Here is an 18,025-nt window from a genome sequence, read left to right as displayed (position 1 = left end):
TGAGGAAATGTTTTTCATCAAAAGGGGAAAATGGCTTCCCTCACTTATGGATGGAAGTTGTTTTCCTTGCATTCATCTTGACATATTATCAATTGTTAATATACAAAAAGAAGGCAGGCTTGTGCACTAAGCTCATGCGTGGGGTCGGGGTAAGGGCCGGACCACAAGAGTATTGTACGTTGACTTATCAAGTATTTTTGCAAGAGATTGTTTTCACGGTTCGAACCTGTGATCTTCTGGTCACATGACATTAACTTTACCAGTTATGCTAAGGCCCCTTTCAATTGTTAACATACAAAATTTTATCAAAATACTCGTTCGATTTGTTACTATTATTGAGAAATTATTTTCCATTCACAAATCAAGCATTATAATATATTTTTATTGAAAATTTTCATATAAAATGAGTTCCTTCGTGCCAAACACTGTTTATTCTAAACATATCTATGTATCTTGTTATTTTCTATGTAATTATCAAACAGTAAATCTCATATACACCCCACCTCTACCCACTAGGGAATTTAGAATATAAATAAGGTCAACTGCTTGAAGCGGAATGTTTTGAATTTATACTTTGTATATTACATTCCAAAATGTCAGAATTTAGTATGTAAAGTGTTTTTATCCACGATTTGACCAAAATTATCTACGTATGAAAACATAGATTTCAAGATACCGTTAAAGAATCCAAAGTAGAATTTGCCCCCAATTAAATATAGAGTTTTAATTAGACAAAACTGTTAATGCTTGGAATATGACACCATATTGAATTTTGACGCATGACTTTTAGTTAGCTCTAGGTATGTTCTTTATTTATGAGAGAAGAAAAAAAGGTGTGCTATCTCCTTAGGTACTAGTAACTTTGAATTTTATGTCATTCATTTAAAGGTTGAAGAGGGAGCACTTTCATTTATTTATTACCGTCATGACATTTCTATAATAACATTTTGATATGTAATATTTATTTACTATAAAAGTCAAGTTTTTCTTAAAACGGATATTTTATGTTATATTTTATTTCTTTATAACAAATTTTTATCTATAACAACGACATCCATCTTTGTACTCTTATAATAGTACGCTATCTTTAACATTACCAATAATAAATCTAAAGATATTAACCAAATATTTAAAAACTTTAATACACCATGTATGATAAAGAATATTATGTTACTTCCATGATTAAAGATTTTACTCAATTCCATTAAAAGATATGCTTCCATGTTTTCATTCCATTGCACAAAAGTTTCTATCGTGCATAATGTTTATTATTTGAAGATCTGCACATATCTTTTCATTGAACACAGTTTTCGATGTATTTATTAATAATGTATTGGATTTTTTTAATATACATATCTTTTGAGATTTTATATTTGAATATTTTTCTTATTTTTTATATGTAACATTAAAAAGGACAAAATAATTTTTGGATAATTTTTGTTAATAACAAACAGATAATATCAAAACGTCAAATATTGTTATAGCTGTATAACAACCATACAATAAGTCCTCACACATAAGCGTTAAATCTTTTTTTTTTCGGGAGTGAAACATGTGAAAATGTTCAGTAAATGAACGGCAGCGAGATTTGAACTTAGAACCCATGTCATTTTTTGATACCATACAAAAGAAAAGAATCTGAATATTCAATCTTATTTTTCCTGCAGATTGCGCATAATGTGTTCGTCACCTCTTTCCATAATAACTACTCTATTCTAATACTCCATCCGTCTAATATTATTTGTTGTGTTTCTCTTTTACACGCTTCTTTAAAAAAATATTAAGTAGAAAAGAATTTTAATTATTTTACTCTTATTTATGTCTTAAGATATAATTTCTCTTCATTTATTACCTACTCATAATTAAGGTATTTGTAGTCTTCAAGAACAATTAATATTAAGGGTATAATAGGAAAAAGATAAATAATTTATTTTTGAACATTTAAAATGACAAATAATTTGAGACAACTATTTTTAAAAATTACGGCATATAATATGAGACTGAGGGAGTAATATAAATCATCATTTAAAAAACATGCTAGTTTGAATTGGCTGGAGAATACAATAAGAGAAAAATGTGTAATTAGAAGAATTCCAAGTTTTCAACCAAGTCCACTAAATTTTGTACGACTATACCACTTGTTGAATAAATATAAATTTATTAAAGTTTCCCGATTACGATATATTGGAAATTCCCCATATGGCGTCTTAATTCTCTAACGTTTACAAATCTACAATAAGAATATTATGCTTATCTCATAAGGCTTGTTAAGTTGTCTGGCAATATATGCTGGAATTGTGTTATCCTGTTTTGTCTAAGTTTTTTTATTTACGAAAAATAATTAAAGTTTTTTTTTTATAAAATATATATAAATTCGGCCAAAATCTATAATTTAAATACAATTTTTTTGTACAGAATCCGGTCAAAAACTATAATTTGTCTATATTTATGTTTATTGTACATATTTTGTATGTCGTTTCTACACCCGACTTACAAAATATATATAATTTGTTTATGTCTTCTTCTTCGAGTTTCAAACTGAAATTCTAACCAAAATTATCTTTGAGTCCTCACCAAATTCTCTCAAAATTGAGATATAAACTTCAAAGGATATCTCTATCATTTGCAACAACACTCAATTCAAACAAATAACACATTCGCAAAATTCAATTTTCGAGTTCAAAACTTTTTAATGTATGTCAATAGAGTATAGACTCTTAACTAATCAAGTGAATTTGTTTATCAATTTTGAATATATATATATACAAAATGATAGAGAATATTGAAGTACTCTACTGCTTTCACATCATGATTTGTGACTTACTCAATTTTCTTAACTTTCAATGCGTCGTCCATACTAAAATTATCAATCAAATTTTGCAGAAAAGACTGAGCTCCTTCACAAAAGCATGGAACTTCAATGGTTATATATATTAAGAAATTTATTAAATTGCTATCGTATATTATTTTAAAGTTGTTGTAAAAACTCATAACCCCGGATCAGCTTCTGAATTTGCAAGAATTTGGAAATCAAACCAATCACCTTTGCTTTGCCTTCATCATCAAAGTGGTGGATTTGATAAAAAGCCACCAAACATTAAGCAGGAAAAAAAATTTGAAAAAAAAAATGAATTAAAATAGTCAGAGTAGAGTCATAATTTCAGTGGTGGCAATTGTGATCCACAATCAGCAGAAAGTGAATGAGGTGGTACCCAAAAATTTATTCTTGAAAGAGCTCATTGTAAGTGGACTATCCTTCTACATTAGGAAATTCATTCTAATTCTTTTATTGTTTTTCTTTAGTGCGCTTGGTAATTGACTTTTTTTTTTTTTTTTTTGAAAATATATCTTCAGTCGCTCTAAAAAATAATAGTCGATAAAATATGTATTTTATATATATATATATATATATATATATATATATATATATATATATATATATCTTTTTAGCTAGTACATAAAATTATTTTGGGCCGGCTGGATATTTTTATATTTTGTCCTTTTTACATGTTTCCCACCTAGTGTCCAATGTCCTTATTGGAGCCCGATTAAATTCAAATTTTTCCCCAAAAGTCTCACATTTAAGGTTAAAACACTTCCTAACAAAGCTAGTTTCATTATCAAAGCTCTAACCCGAGATTTATGGTTAATAATGAATAATTTCTCACCACTCCTCCCAACTCTTGTTAACTTGATTAGTGCTACATAAAATTTAACATAAAAAATTTCATTTAAAAGGATCTGACTTTCACTTAAAACTATGTTTCCCTAGTTAATATAAGAGTAGGCTGATTTTTATGTGGCAGCCTACCGATGGTGGCAGGCTTATGAGTTGAACAGGCCAGCCGATGCAGCGCCACTTACATGACATGAGTTTTCAGTTCTCTTCTTAGAGAAGTTTGACAGACTCGTAGAGAGGAGTTGCGTAGGTAGTTTGAACAGTTACGCGAGGAGGGTATGACTGTGACTCAGTATGAGATAAGATTTTTAGAGTTGGCTCGTCACGCGGTATGGTTGGTTCCCACTAAGAGAGAGAAGATTAGGAGGTTCCTCGATGGCCTCAACTATGAATTACGCTTTATTATGGCTCAGGAGGTTACGACGGGTGCCAGGTTTGACGAGGTGATCGATATTACTAGACGTTTAGAGCTGGTTCGCAGGCAGGAACATGAGGAGCAAGAGGCCAAGAGACCTCGTAGTTCATGTGATTTCAGTAGTGCCTCATCTAGAGGCCAGTCCCATTAAAGTAGGGGTCGTTCTTCTAGTCTCTAGACCCGTTCAGGCAGCTTGCCATGTTCCTCGTGGTTCTTCAGTTAGCCGCAGTTCCTACCGTGCACGCCCAACTCAGTCATCATTCCGATCATCAACATTTATCAATAACACATAATCTCAACCTTAAAAAAATTCAGGGAAAAGTGTAATTTAACAAATTAAATTTAGTCAAAAAATTGAATATTGTCCATATATTCCATTATATAATGGGAGTGGAACCACTTCTCTTTATTCTTGATATCCAACGGTCAGGATTCAGCATTTTCACCAATAATTTTGCCCACTTCGTTCAATGCAATGTATGACAGCCTGTGGTATTATAATCTTTCCTCTTCCTCATAGATTCATAGTTGAATATTTTGGTTGGAAATTAAAGGTTGTATTTTCTTTCCTACCACAATAACTTAGGTATTGGTTGCATTGGAATTTGAAAACTTAGAAAAGTTCAATATTTTCCTGTCCTCTTCTCAACATCTAGGATACTATCCCTAGACTAAGTTAAGGCACGTTGCTCAAATTGTAGGCCACTATAAAAAATTGTGATTTTCAACTTCAGTTTTGAATAGTTTGGTGTAGATTTTTGTGTGTCAGTTGAGCCCCTACCTAACTTGATATATTTTGGTTCCATTTTGTCGGTATTTCATCGAGTTTCGATTTTTTTTTTTGGGTATAAGTCACAAAATATGTTTAATAATGTACGTTTTATATACTTCTAAAACGTAATTCTTCTGTTTTAAATTAGATGTGTTACTTTTCTTTTTAGTCTGTTCCAAAATAAATGATATATTTCTAAATTTGGAAATAATTCAACTTTAAACTCTTCATTTTACCTATTTTACCTTTAATGAAGAGCTTTTATAATCACATAAATGTCATGACTCCACAAAACTTTTACCCCTTAAACTTTTAAGTTCAGAAGTTTCAAAAGTCTCCTTTTTTTTAAAAACTCTATGCCGAGTCAAACTATCTCATCTAGATTGAAACGGAGGGAGTAATATTTTACCTATATACACAGTGTAATTTTTTGACGGAAAGTGGTTAATTGACCACCCTTATGACCATGTGGCTTCGCCGCCCCTGCAAAGACGTACTGAAGAGAGGTGATTAGATAAGACATGACGCTGCTTCAGCTAAACGAGGATATCACCCTTGATAGAAGAGTGTGAATGTGAAGAATTATGGTATAAAGTTAGTAGGTTGTTGAGAATTTCTTCTTTCCTTACTAGTAGTACTAGTACTATTCTTGTATTTTCTGTTTTTCGATCTCTTTACTGCCTCTTGTTTCAATCGCTTAAGTTATTCTATTTTCTTGTTGTTGTTGTTGTTATTGTTTGTTGCAATTTTTTTTTAAAAACTTTTTTTTGAGCCGATGGTCTATCGGAAACATCATCTCTATATTCATTAGGTAGTCAACACGTACGTCTAAGATCTACGTATACACTATCCTCCCCAAATCACACGATTTTATATATATATATATATATATATATATATTTATTTATTTTAAGGTCCACTCCTAGAATTTACAAAGACAATCTGTTTTTTCATATTTCTGGTATGGATGTTTTGCATTATCGTCTAAGGGGGCTGAAAACCTGGTGATATTTTTGGGACCAAAGACAATGTAATTGCTCTTTGTACAAAATGTCTTTAATTAGAGACCACAAGTGCTACCAATTACTTGAATACTTAAAGTCGAGAGACTTATAAATTAATAATAAAGGACTTAGTTCATAGGCGAATGTGGGATGAAAGACTCCCCTTTTCTGCAAAACTTTGTTGGACAAAGTCAAACATTAAAGCATAGTTTACTTGCTTTTGTCGACAAACAATCTCTCTCTATGTATATAAATTTCACTGTCTGATTAAATTGATCTTCAACAAGTGTTTCTACTGTTCTACATAATCAAGTCTAATTGAATAACCTGAAAAATAAAATCTTCAGTTTTTTTCTGACTAGTAACAAGCAATAAATAAAAGTGTAGTAGTGCTAGCCATATGTATGAGACGCTACTACTAGCCGCTAAATAATTAAGAGTTGCAATGGTATAGATAAAATTTCTCCATCCTAAATTAACTGTATAGGTTCGAAATTTGGGGATTGAAAACGTTTGGTAAGGAATGCTTTTCCGTTAATACACCTTACGCGGCGGGAATCTAAATTATCGGCACCCAAAAGCAGAGACGGACCTGTTTTTGGCCTAGAGGGGTCTTAATCTCGGCAAAAAATCTAGATATGTTTGTGTATATATATATATATATATATTGAAAATAATAATATATTTTACCTGGAATTCTTAAGATCAAAAGTCAGATGGAAGTGCTAGTTAAGCAGTCCATTTATGTGCCTCTGCCATCTTCAAATCCTTAGTCCACTTCTGCCCCAAAGCGGATACTGAACACTGGTTGGAAAAAAAAAATGCTACTAGCCACTATAGAATTAGGGGGTCTTATAACATATAGATCAATTTGGCATAGGAATCCATGGTTTTTAATGAAAAATTAATAATTGTCCCTTGATGAAGATATAGTCTCCTACAAAGTCAAAATCAAAATAATTTATTATCATACGTTGTTTAGATACAACTTGGTCATGAAATAAAAGCAGAAAACCTGTGTCCTCACTTATGAAAATTGACATCTCTCCTGTTGGTGTGACCCCTACAATAAAAACAAGAAATTTCTGCATTCAATGCCTCTCACAAGCCTCTTGCTTTAAGCATTTGTGTTGTTCCTTTTATTTATTGCATCAAGTTTTTGCCTCGATATTCCATTTCTGAGTTAATGGGTTTTAACTTTTAATTTATCACCAAGACTAGTAGATTGCGGCTAGAAGTCTTAGAACTATTCTTTGTCCCTTTTGAGTCACAATTTGAATAGTGCTTGACTAATAAAAGTTACATTGTACTGCGCATCGAAAGCGAAGCCTTAACGTAATAGCTAAAGTTGTTATCATATGACTAGTAGATCACGAGTTCGAGTCGTAGAAACAACCTCTTGCAGAAATATAGGATAAGACTGTGTACAGTAGACCCTTATGGTCCGGTCTTTTTCCGAACTCTGCGCATAACGAGAACTTAGTACACCAATTTTTTTATTATTTTTTCTTCACTGCACAGACTATTTAACTTGTAAAAAGTATTGAAAGATATATATGAAACTTTTAGTCTCTCCAGGTCTCGAACCACATAAAATTGAGGGGATGAAATTAAAGTGAACTTTACCCCATATAGTAATTTCCATCAAATGATGTATGACCAGCTGTCATGCACTGTAGGAAAATTTTTAATTAACAAACTAGATAATTGGCATATTGCTTAGCACATAGTAGTATTATTCAAAGAAAGACATTAATTGGCTGAGGTATTTCTGAAAGTGACTTTAAGATAATCCTTTTAACTAAATAAATTAGTCAATTTTCTCAATCCTTCTAAATCATTACTAGCCACTGCTACTGCCAAACAAACATTTTCAATGATGTTTTTGTTGCCTTACCCTTAAGACAGTGGAAGTAACTATGCCTTCCTCTCATTATAAAATTGCAATTCGCATAATTGAAAAGGACATCATTTATCTTTTAGACCAATAATAATGTCTTATGTCATTTTCAACAAAAACTTCAAATTGACCTTAGATAAGGTAATAAAGGGAAAAGAAAAAGATACAAGGACAAAAATAATGGTGGACATAGCTCTTTATTTATTTATTTTAACCTTTCCCATTTACCTTAAATAATATGCTAGAAAGTAAAAGGTTGGTAGGTGGTCGAGGGTGTCTCCTAATTTTTTTTTTTTTTGTTGTTGTATGGTTGGTTGCTTCCTTGTCACTCTAACTTTGACGCGAGGCATAAATTTATGTGTAAAAATCTATCAAACTTATAAAAAATAGAATAGTAAATATCAACTCATAACTTTTAAAATACAATGAGTTCAATGTTAAGAACAATAAATGTTGAACCCATAAATTTAAATTCTAAATCCGAGTCTAAATTATATTATTGAAAGTGCCAATACTTCAAAATCTAGCTTTGGGGTAATCGTAGTAGCTACAGTGACAGGTTTGGTAATTTTACTTTTACATCAATTATATTGCCTTTCTCTGCCTGTTGCTTGTGTCGTTAGTAAATTTATTTGTTCAGCTAAAGTATCACCTATATATTTAACATTTCAAATCATCATGAAATTTTGAGATAATAGCACGCAACTAATTTAACAAAAAAATGAAAAGAATCAGATGTTTCGTAACCACTAGTATCTCACAAATCAAACCGACTTAGGCAAAACCCAATGAGAATGAGAATCAAATTAAATGTAAGAAGGCACAAAAAAATAATTAGGATTTTTTCTCTTATCGCTTTCCCACTAAGCACAACATAATAGAAGTCAATGGTTCAAAAAATTCCAAATTGGTCATCAGTCTATGATATTATCTACGACTTATAAAGATAAGTTTAGCCTTTAAATGCACCAGTAACAGTGATTTCGATATAATCTATGGATGAAATGCATCTTATTGCTTATATTGCATTTAGCCATATATAGAGGGGAAATGGAGATTCAGAATTTTAATTTGGTAGATTTAATCTTCAATATTATAGGTTTAAAATTTAATATTTGTTAATATTTTATTATTTTTTGTATTTGAGTTCAGTTGAATTCGTAGTTTAAGACTTTATCGACTAGTAATGAAGGAGACATCATGATCTAAATCACCCGAGAAAAATAATTCACAATATCTCATAATATCTAACTAAGTTTGGAAAGCTTTATGAACCAACTAATATATGAAATCTCACCTAATTATTTATATGGCTTGAGTAATACCAATATCTATCGCTTCAAAATAATTTTTTCCTATTATAAGTTGAGTTGGAGGTTGTTCAATCTCCATTTTTGCATCTATTAAAGTCTCAACCAACATAAACTTCATCTCTTTTTCTACTTCTTGGTAAATTTATGTCATTAATTGACAATTTTGGTGCACCAAATATTGAAGGTGAAACCAAAGCTACCAGTCTATTGTTTTTGGTTCCCTTTTTAATTCCTCTTTCTTTGAATTGCTAGGATTTGAAAAATATAGAACATTTCTTTATCCAATTAAAAAAATTGTATCAATTGGTACGTAATTTCTCAAATAAGAATTCGTCTACATTGAAATTTAAAAGAAACATCTTCTTGTCATTACACGATATTGTCTCTTTCTATTACTAGTCAAAATCAACATTAAGCTGCCAAAAAAACTGTCATTTTCATTTACTTAAATTATGATGAGCCGTATTTTGCTTACTCAAAATTTGACAATTCTCAACAATATAAGAAGTGAGTTATGTGATTTGCCAAAATAAAGAAAAAAGTGGACTATTGCATCTCGCTTTACTATGTTTGCCAATTGCCATTATTACTAGTGTTCCCATTATTACTAAAAATGCACTTTTGATTTTGAACTGTAGCCAAGCATTAAAACCCAACTTTGATTCTGACCTATAACCAACGATCATTTTCAAATGAAATGAAATCCATGCCGGTTTAGAAATTATATCTTAATACGACTTTTTCATCTTTAATTATATTTTAATACGATGTTTTTATCATCTCGAATTCGAACTTTGAGAATAATAAAAATCCTGATAGGAAATACTTTATCTTTTACAATAATATTACGCAATAAAAATATAAATTAATCGGATATAAAAGAAGATATCGAATACTAAGTGCAAAAACTGAAAATTAGGAGAAGACATGAAGTAGTGGAGTTTGTAAAACCCACGACTATATTACAAAGTCCAAAAACTTCTCAACAAAGGCAAAGGTCAAAACAAAGCTTTGACCCACTCCTACAACCACCAATCCCAAGGTCTCATCCTCCTCCCTAATTTCCATTTTTACCCTTTCTTTGTCCTCGACAATATTCTCAAAATCCATTCCAGGCCAAAAAAATAATTTAATAAGATAGAAGTCAAAATTCATGGGAGCTTCTCTATTTCAATATTTCAACCAATAGCAGTAATGCATCATCTTAGTGAAGTTCGTAAAAATAATTCAAGTTACATATGATGACAGTTTATATCATTATTATGGTTACCAATTCATATTTATCATAAAGTTAACTTGTAAGTAACCTAATATGATAAAAGTCTTACAAATACTAATGATTTAAGTTGTATACTAATAGTCCATTTTTTAAAACATTATTCCAGTAGTTTAAGATATTGTAATAGGCCAATAACCTTTTTCTCTACATTACCAACTTATACTTATTTTAAATAAAAAATTATACGTAATTGATTCTTTTAGCAACATGATAGAAAAATTATTTCTTGAATGGTGAGATTTTATTACACACACTGTTAATATAAAGAATTATTTACATTATCAGGTCACCAAAAAGATATGTATAGCTAAACCTACTTAAAATATGAGATTTATAACCTTGAAAATATGTTATTATCTATTATAACATATAAATATAATCTAGTTATGTACAACAATAATAATATACTCAGTATAATCTCACATATAATTTTTTAATACCGAGAATATATAAAAATTATAAGGAAAAGAAGGTCAAAATTGATAATTGCATAAGGAATTAATGTGCAAAAAAAGGGGGGGGGGGGGGGGGTGTTAATGCGTATACGTAACATTAGTTGCATATAAAAACTGTTTTGTCCAAACTGTAAAAGCTATTGGGTACCGTGTAGTTCAAAGATAACGCTATAATCAAGAAGTAAAATCATAAACAAAGCCAACCTTAGAGATCTGCTCCCCTCTTCTTTACAAAGAATGTTGCTCTCATTTACTTCATTTAAATTCAATACTTATTGATATTGTTTTTGTAATATGTGTACAACGAGCTAGTTGCTGCAATTCTTGTGTTATTTTTTTACGTAGAAGAAGTGAAAAAAATGGGGAGTAAATGGAGAAAAGCAAAGCTAGCATTGGGTTTGAATATGTGTCTTTATGTGCCAAAGACACTTGAAGACTCGCCGGCGGTGGCGCCGTCCGGCGGGAGATTTTCCGATGCTGTTTCGTTGTCTCCGACGACCCCACATAGGAATTCTGATTGCCATGTTGATATGCCCACTACCCCAACTCCCTCTTCCTCTGGTCTTCGCTTGCCTAAACATAGCTCCAAATCTTCCAAGGTAAAAAAAAAAGATTCAATCTTTAATTTTTTTTTTTTTTTTTTTGAGTTTGGTTTATTTGGATTGCTCTTTGTTAAGAAATTTAGACAGGGTAGATATTTCTTGTTTATATTTGACGTCTTCACTTATTTTTGTATTTGGGGGGTTTGAGGCTAGTATCTTGTTCATCTAACAAGAATCTCCATTACTAGATTCTCAAGAATGAAAATTGAATGCTAAATTGGTGGGCAGAGTTAGTGCTGCGTTCGTAGTAGATAATAAGTACTCGATTAAAAAATTGAAGTATGCCTAAGTTGGTCCGAACACCATTTTTAAAAAGTTGAAAATTGAATGTTTTTGATAGGGAGAAAAAAATGTTTTATGTTGAAGATGTTTTTCTTGAGAAATTATCTTTTAAGTTATTTTCTTGATGTTTGATATATTTTTCTTGATGTTGGAGTGTAGAAGCATTTAGATGATATTTTTGAGTATTAAAAGTTTATAACAATGTCCAAGTGTGAATTGAAACTAGAGAAAAGATACCATCTTTTTCTTTCTCCAAGCTAATTTTCAACTCTTAAGTTTCTCTTATTATTTGTCTTTTAATGAGATTATTAACCAGTTTTGGTTCACCTTTTCTTTTGTATTAATGGAGGGCAAGTAAATAAGCTAATTCTATGACATGGGGTATAGATGTGGAGGACCCTGTACCCTTACCTTACCTTTCAACTTTCAAGTAGTTCTGATTGCTATATAGAAAGTATAGCTAGTTGTGTTTGTGGAAAGATGGTGATATCCTTGTATTTTAATGTGTAGTTTTCAGATTCTCCATGTTGGGTGGGGATAAAGTAGATAGATAGGTATCTGTGAAAGAAGAGGACCCCAAAAGTGGTCCACTAGTTTCATTGTAAAAAGAAAAAACAACAGTGTAATAAGAGTAATTCCTTTTTCTACTTACCCTTCTTGGTTGAGAAAGTGCTTTGTCTGGTCAGCAACTGCACTATTTTTAGTCTTTTACACACATGACATTACTCATTTGGCCATTTTTTATCACCCCTTTTCATGGCATACTCCAAGAAAAAAGCCTGTACAACCTTTGATTGAGAGCTTTCATACTACTGAGGTACAGTTTTTTCTTCTATAAAACCTAAAAATTCGGTTGTTATAAAGAAGTTTTGATTGTATTAAGTACAACAAAGTAAAGTAATTTCAGAGTTGAAAAAAAAAGATTGGGTTTTCTAAATGGCTGAAACAATGATTTCTACTTCTTTTGATAAGTGGGGTTCTTGATTATTTTAACACTGTATTTAGCTGTCTCGAGAGGTTTGTGCCTACTTTTTTCAAAAGTTAAGTGTTTGATTTGGTTTTCTTACTTTATTATATGTCCATTGTCCACCACTGTGCTTTGATATTTGACTACTCAAACATTGACTTTATTGAATGGTAGACCAGTTTGCACATGTAATATATTCTTATATATAGCCATTAGTAGTGACAGTAATTGCGTAGGCATTATCAGTTTCATCTTTTTATGCAGTCTTGATAATGTGGTTGACATTTCAGACCACTGGGGCCGCACTTTACAATGACAGTAATCTTTGCTGTGATGGCAATTTAACTGTAGCCTTCTGTAGATAGGCCTACTAAGTTTATAAGTGGAGTAACTATTTGTTCTTTGTTGTTATAGACAAATGAGTTTCTGTCTGGTACTTGTACTGGTGGGGAAGTGGCAGGTCAGCTGAAAACTACTCTTAATAAGTACTAAAACAAAGATTGCGATCTTAGGTGGATCTAGGATTTTAATTTAATGTGTTCGACCTTTAAGGTTCTTAATACTCAATTCATTGTGCTCTAAAATTGTGTTGACATCTAATATTCATTGAAATTTTAGTAAAATTTTCACGTATATATTATGATATGCATCGAAAATATTGGGTCCGGATGAAACCATTACTGAAGGGTTCTTGGGGGCTCTATATGTGCAAAACATGATCTAGAATTTAGAAGATGTTGGACTACTGGGAATTACAAATAGAGTTTACCTGTCAGTACTAAATCCAAAGATGTTAACTTGTAATTTAATCCTTTGTTATAAAGAAATGAGAGACAAAATTTGATGAACAGAACTTTGAGTTGTAGAAGGGGAGCCTTGGAGCAACGGTCACGTTGTCTCCGTATGACCTATAGGTCATGGGTTTGAGTTGTGAAATCAACCTTGGAGCAACGTCATGTTGTCTCCGTATGACCTATAGGTCACGGGTTCAAGCCGTGAAATCAGCCACTGATGCTTGCATCGGAGTAGGCTGCCTACATTACACCCCTTGGGGTATGGCTCTTCCCCATACCCTGCATGAACGCAAGATGCTTTGTGCTCGGGGCTGCTCTTTAAAACTTGGAGTTGTAAAACTTGAATGTGAAAGTGATAAATAGACCTTGGGTCAAAGTCAACCCTAAAATCTAGCTCAAAGGGTGAGTATTGTCCAAACCATATAAAGAGTCCAAGGAACCCGTCCATCTCCGATGTGGGATTCAATCAGAAAGCTATATTTGTACTACAGCCATTGCCCTCTCCTCTTTTGTAGGCTGAAATTGGATTAATGATTGAATTGAACAATGTGTGCTTTGGGAAGGGCTTTTAGACATCCATTTTCTTGAAGTAACATGTTCATGTTAGATTATTCTTTCGAAATAGTCAGGGGCTTTAATACTTATTTTCTATATTGCAGAGTACTTGTGCAATATGTTTGATGACCATGAAACCAGGCCAAGGTCATGCAATTTTTACAGCAGAATGCTCACATTCATTCCATTTCAACTGTATCACTTCAAATGTAAAGCATGGGAACCAAATTTGTCCAGTTTGCAGAGCAAAATGGAAAGAGATACCCTTTCAAAGTCCTCTTACTGATATATCACACCCAAGGTCTCGGAATGGACATGTACGTTGGCCTCAAGATGATGCCTGGATGACAGTTGTAAGGCGGCTCCCTCCTCCTCGATTGGATACCAATCGCAACATTTCTACACTTTTTCAAGTTGTGGAACCAGGTGTTTTTGATGATGATGAAGTTGTTGATCACCAACCCATCGGCAGCCAGAGAAGCTCATCAACTGACGTGGCTAATCATCATTCTGCGGAGGCAATAGAAGTGAAAACATGGCCGGAGATTTCTGCAGTTTCAAAATCAGCTTCTCACAACAATTTTGCTGTGTTGGTGCATCTCAAAGCCCCGCACGCTGTTGGCCTCCTACAGTCTGGGGTAAACCAGAGTGAGATGCCAGCTACAGGTCATAATTCCCGAGCTCCAGTTGATCTTGTTACTGTTCTTGATGTTAGTGGCAGCATGGCTGGTACCAAGCTTGCTTTGCTAAAGAGAGCAATGGGATTTGTTATTCAAAACCTTGGCCCTGCTGACAGGCTTTCTGTCATTGCCTTCTCTTCTACTGCTCGTCGTCTCTTTCCTCTTCGTCGGATGAGTGATACTGGTAAGCAAGAAGCGCTACAAGCTGTGAATTCACTCAGTTCCAATGGTGGGACAAACATTGCCGAGGCCCTAAAGAAGAGTGCCAAGATCATGACCGATCGCAAGTGGAAGAATCCAGTTAGCAGCATAATATTGTTGTCTGATGGACAAGACACATATACCGTTAACAGTCCTAGTGGAGCTACTACACAGATTAATTACCAGTCATTACTTCCTGTTTGCATGCAGCGTAATGCAGCTTCAGGTCTCCATATTCCAGTGCATGCATTTGGTTTTGGTGCTGACCACGATGCAGTCTCAATGCACTCAATCTCTGAAACTTCAGGCGGAACATTTTCTTTCATAGAAGCTGAGAGTGTTATTCAAGATGCTTTTGCTCAGTGCATTGGCGGCCTTCTAAGCGTGGTGGTCCAGGAGTTGAATGTGGAAGTTGAATGCGTTCACCCTGTTTTGCGTCTCAGTTCAATAAAATCTGGAAGCTACAATGCCAATTTAACATCTGATAACAGAAGAGGCACGGTTAAAGTTGGCGACTTATATGCAGATGAAGAAAGAGATTTCTTGGTCATGATTGATATTCCTGCTGATCGGTCAAGCAATTATATGACCCTAGTAAAAGTTAAGTGTACATATAAAGACCCTATATCGAAAGATTTAGTAACCTTGGATCATGCTAGTGATGTCAAAATTGAGAGGCCTGACACAATTGGACAACTTGTTGTGTCAATGGAAGTTGACAAGCAGCGTAATCGGCTTCAATCAGCAGAAGCAATGGCAGAAGCAAGAGCTGCAGCTGAAAATGGTGATTTAACAGCTGCAGTATCCGTTCTTGAGCATTGTCGAAAGCAATTATCAGAAACTGCGTCCGCTCAAGCTAGAGACAAGCTATGTCTTGCACTGGATGCTGAGCTGAAGGAAATGCAAGAGAGGATGGCAAATCGTCGCGTTTATGAAACATCTGGTAGAGCTTATGTTTTGTCCGGACTAAGTTCACATTCATGGCAGAGGGCAACGGCTCGTGGTGATTCTACTGATAGTACAAGCCTAATTCAGGCTTACCAGACACCATCTATGGTTGACATGGTTAGCCGATCACAAACAATGTACCTCGGTAGTCCTGCTCCTCGACCACCTCTAAGGCCAGTGCGATCATTTCCTGCACGACCACAGCCTAGGTGATCCTCCACACCTTTTCTTTTCGTGCAACTACCAAAGAATTGGTTTTCTATCAAGACTGATTTTGCCTCCCTTCAATTTTTGTTTTCTCTCTCCTATTTCAAAGATTTTGGAAAAGCATGGGCTAAATGGGAAATGGTTTTCAAGGGTCTTCTACAGAAGGGAAGGGATATATTTCTCGTAGAATGTACATTAATAAAGAAGATTTTGGCAAGAAAGGGGGGAAAACAAAAGAGCAATAGCCAATAAGTTGGCTTCAATAGAAATTGAGTGAGGGTTAGAATTAAATCTTTGACTTTTATGGGTGTATAAGGAGAAATTCTGTGTACTCTTTTGGTAAGTTTTGGGGTATAGTCCATTGTAATTGTGGGTATACGGGGGTGTTTCTTGAAATTATATATGAAAATTATTTCTTTACTATCTTTGCGAAGCTCTACTTAGTGCATCTTTACTTTCTTCATTCCAAAATGAATGTTGCTATATTCTGTATTATCATCTAGATATTAGGTGCAAAATTACAGATTGTTAATATTCACCAGAATAAAATGTTAGGCCACGTTCTAGATATTACACTAAGAATTTAGAATTAAATCATTTATAGGGCATTTTTCCTTTTCAATTGATCCCTTAGACACTATTATTCCAGAAGTTTTGGCAGTTAGTTCAGTGGTAGAGTGCCGTGCTTGTGAGTCAACGTATATCACGAGACAAGAGGGGTTGCTCAGACACTCGGCACCCCTTACCTATAACCCCAAGATCGTGGGTTCGAATAACCGAAGGAGCAATAGCTACAACAAATGAGGATCAAAGGGGAATAAAAAAAAACGTATAACACAAGTTCAAAGCCTATTGTAGGCAAAATTCTGGTATTGAAGCGGAGAAAAAAATGATAAGAGTCATTATCCATCGAGATTGAACTGTGCACTAGTTAATCCTCGAAGATTTGTCGGTTACAAAAAGAAAAATTACCTTCTCTTTTTGTTGCTTGACTTTGGAGGTAAGGAATGTCAGAATGCCCAAGATTGCAAAAAGTTACTAAACCCTACACACATAACTAGCAGAGACGTTGCCATTATACCTCGTAAAGGTGGTATGTTGCAATTGACGAAATGGAAATCATCAGACATAAAATAGATAAAATTCAGACGTTAAAAAATATGAATTTGAACTACTATTAGTGTATCTCTTCCTATCAATTTAATCAAGTATACGCTTCTATAGTGGATTTGCATGACTACCCTCGGGATTTTGTTAGTTATCTACACTACTTGTATATATTAGGAAGAGCTAAAGTCACAATAGAGCGAGAAAGGAGTCCAATAGTAATCTCCAATTGGACTGCTTCATTTTGACATTCAGACCAATAAGCAGAAATCTCCATATGAACATCAATTGGGATCATTACAATGTTTTGTTTTAATTAAATAGCCGGATTTCTAAATTGAACTTGCTTGTTTGCAAACTAACTGTTATAGTATTCTGTATTCATAAATATATTTGGGAAGAAAAAACAAAAATAGAGAAGAAATCAGAAATTAATCCGAGCTCACTGAATTCGTAGTGTGTCCTTAAGAAATTTAATCTTGTTCTAGTACCCGAGGTTCAGGATTTTTTCCTCCCAGGATAGAACGGATTACACACTGGTATAGCAGTACTTCAAACCTCAGTGTTTCAGCAAACACAAATGGCGACAACGATCACACACTTACTTTTTATTATTTGAAAACAATGCAGTAAGAAGGAGAGTATTTCAGAATTTTCAAAATTTGAGGGGAAGGCCAGATATTTATAGCCAGAAAGTTGGGTCCAAACGAATAGGTGCGACCTTTCGTTTCAGACTGCCACTCCAAAGTCGATTTTCACGTAAACATCTATTTCCGAAAATGGCTAAATAACTAACGGAATATAAAACAGAAGGGATAATTAATATTTTGATTAAAATATTAATATAATCTTAATATTTAACAAA

At 33.4% G+C, this 18,025-nt stretch overlaps 1 protein-coding gene across 1 annotated transcript; it reads left to right on the top strand.

Annotated features, from left to right (window-relative positions):
* Window positions 1-10,946: 10,946 nt before the first annotated feature.
* On the top strand, window positions 10,947-16,476 carry LOC104119450 (E3 ubiquitin-protein ligase WAV3). The gene is made up of 3 exons (XM_009630970.4): window positions 10,947-11,416; window positions 14,122-16,055; window positions 16,163-16,476. Exons 1-3 carry the CDS (start codon window positions 11,177-11,179, stop codon window positions 16,182-16,184), a joined length of 2,196 nt encoding a protein of 731 aa, XP_009629265.1. The 5' UTR covers window positions 10,947-11,176; the 3' UTR covers window positions 16,185-16,476.
* Window positions 16,477-18,025: the final 1,549 nt, after the last annotated feature.

This window comes from Nicotiana tomentosiformis, chromosome 11 (assembly GCF_000390325.3).
Source record: "Nicotiana tomentosiformis chromosome 11, ASM39032v3, whole genome shotgun sequence".
NCBI lineage: Eukaryota > Viridiplantae > Streptophyta > Magnoliopsida > Solanales > Solanaceae > Nicotiana > Nicotiana tomentosiformis.
This window is presented reverse-complemented; position numbering and strand designations above follow the sequence as displayed.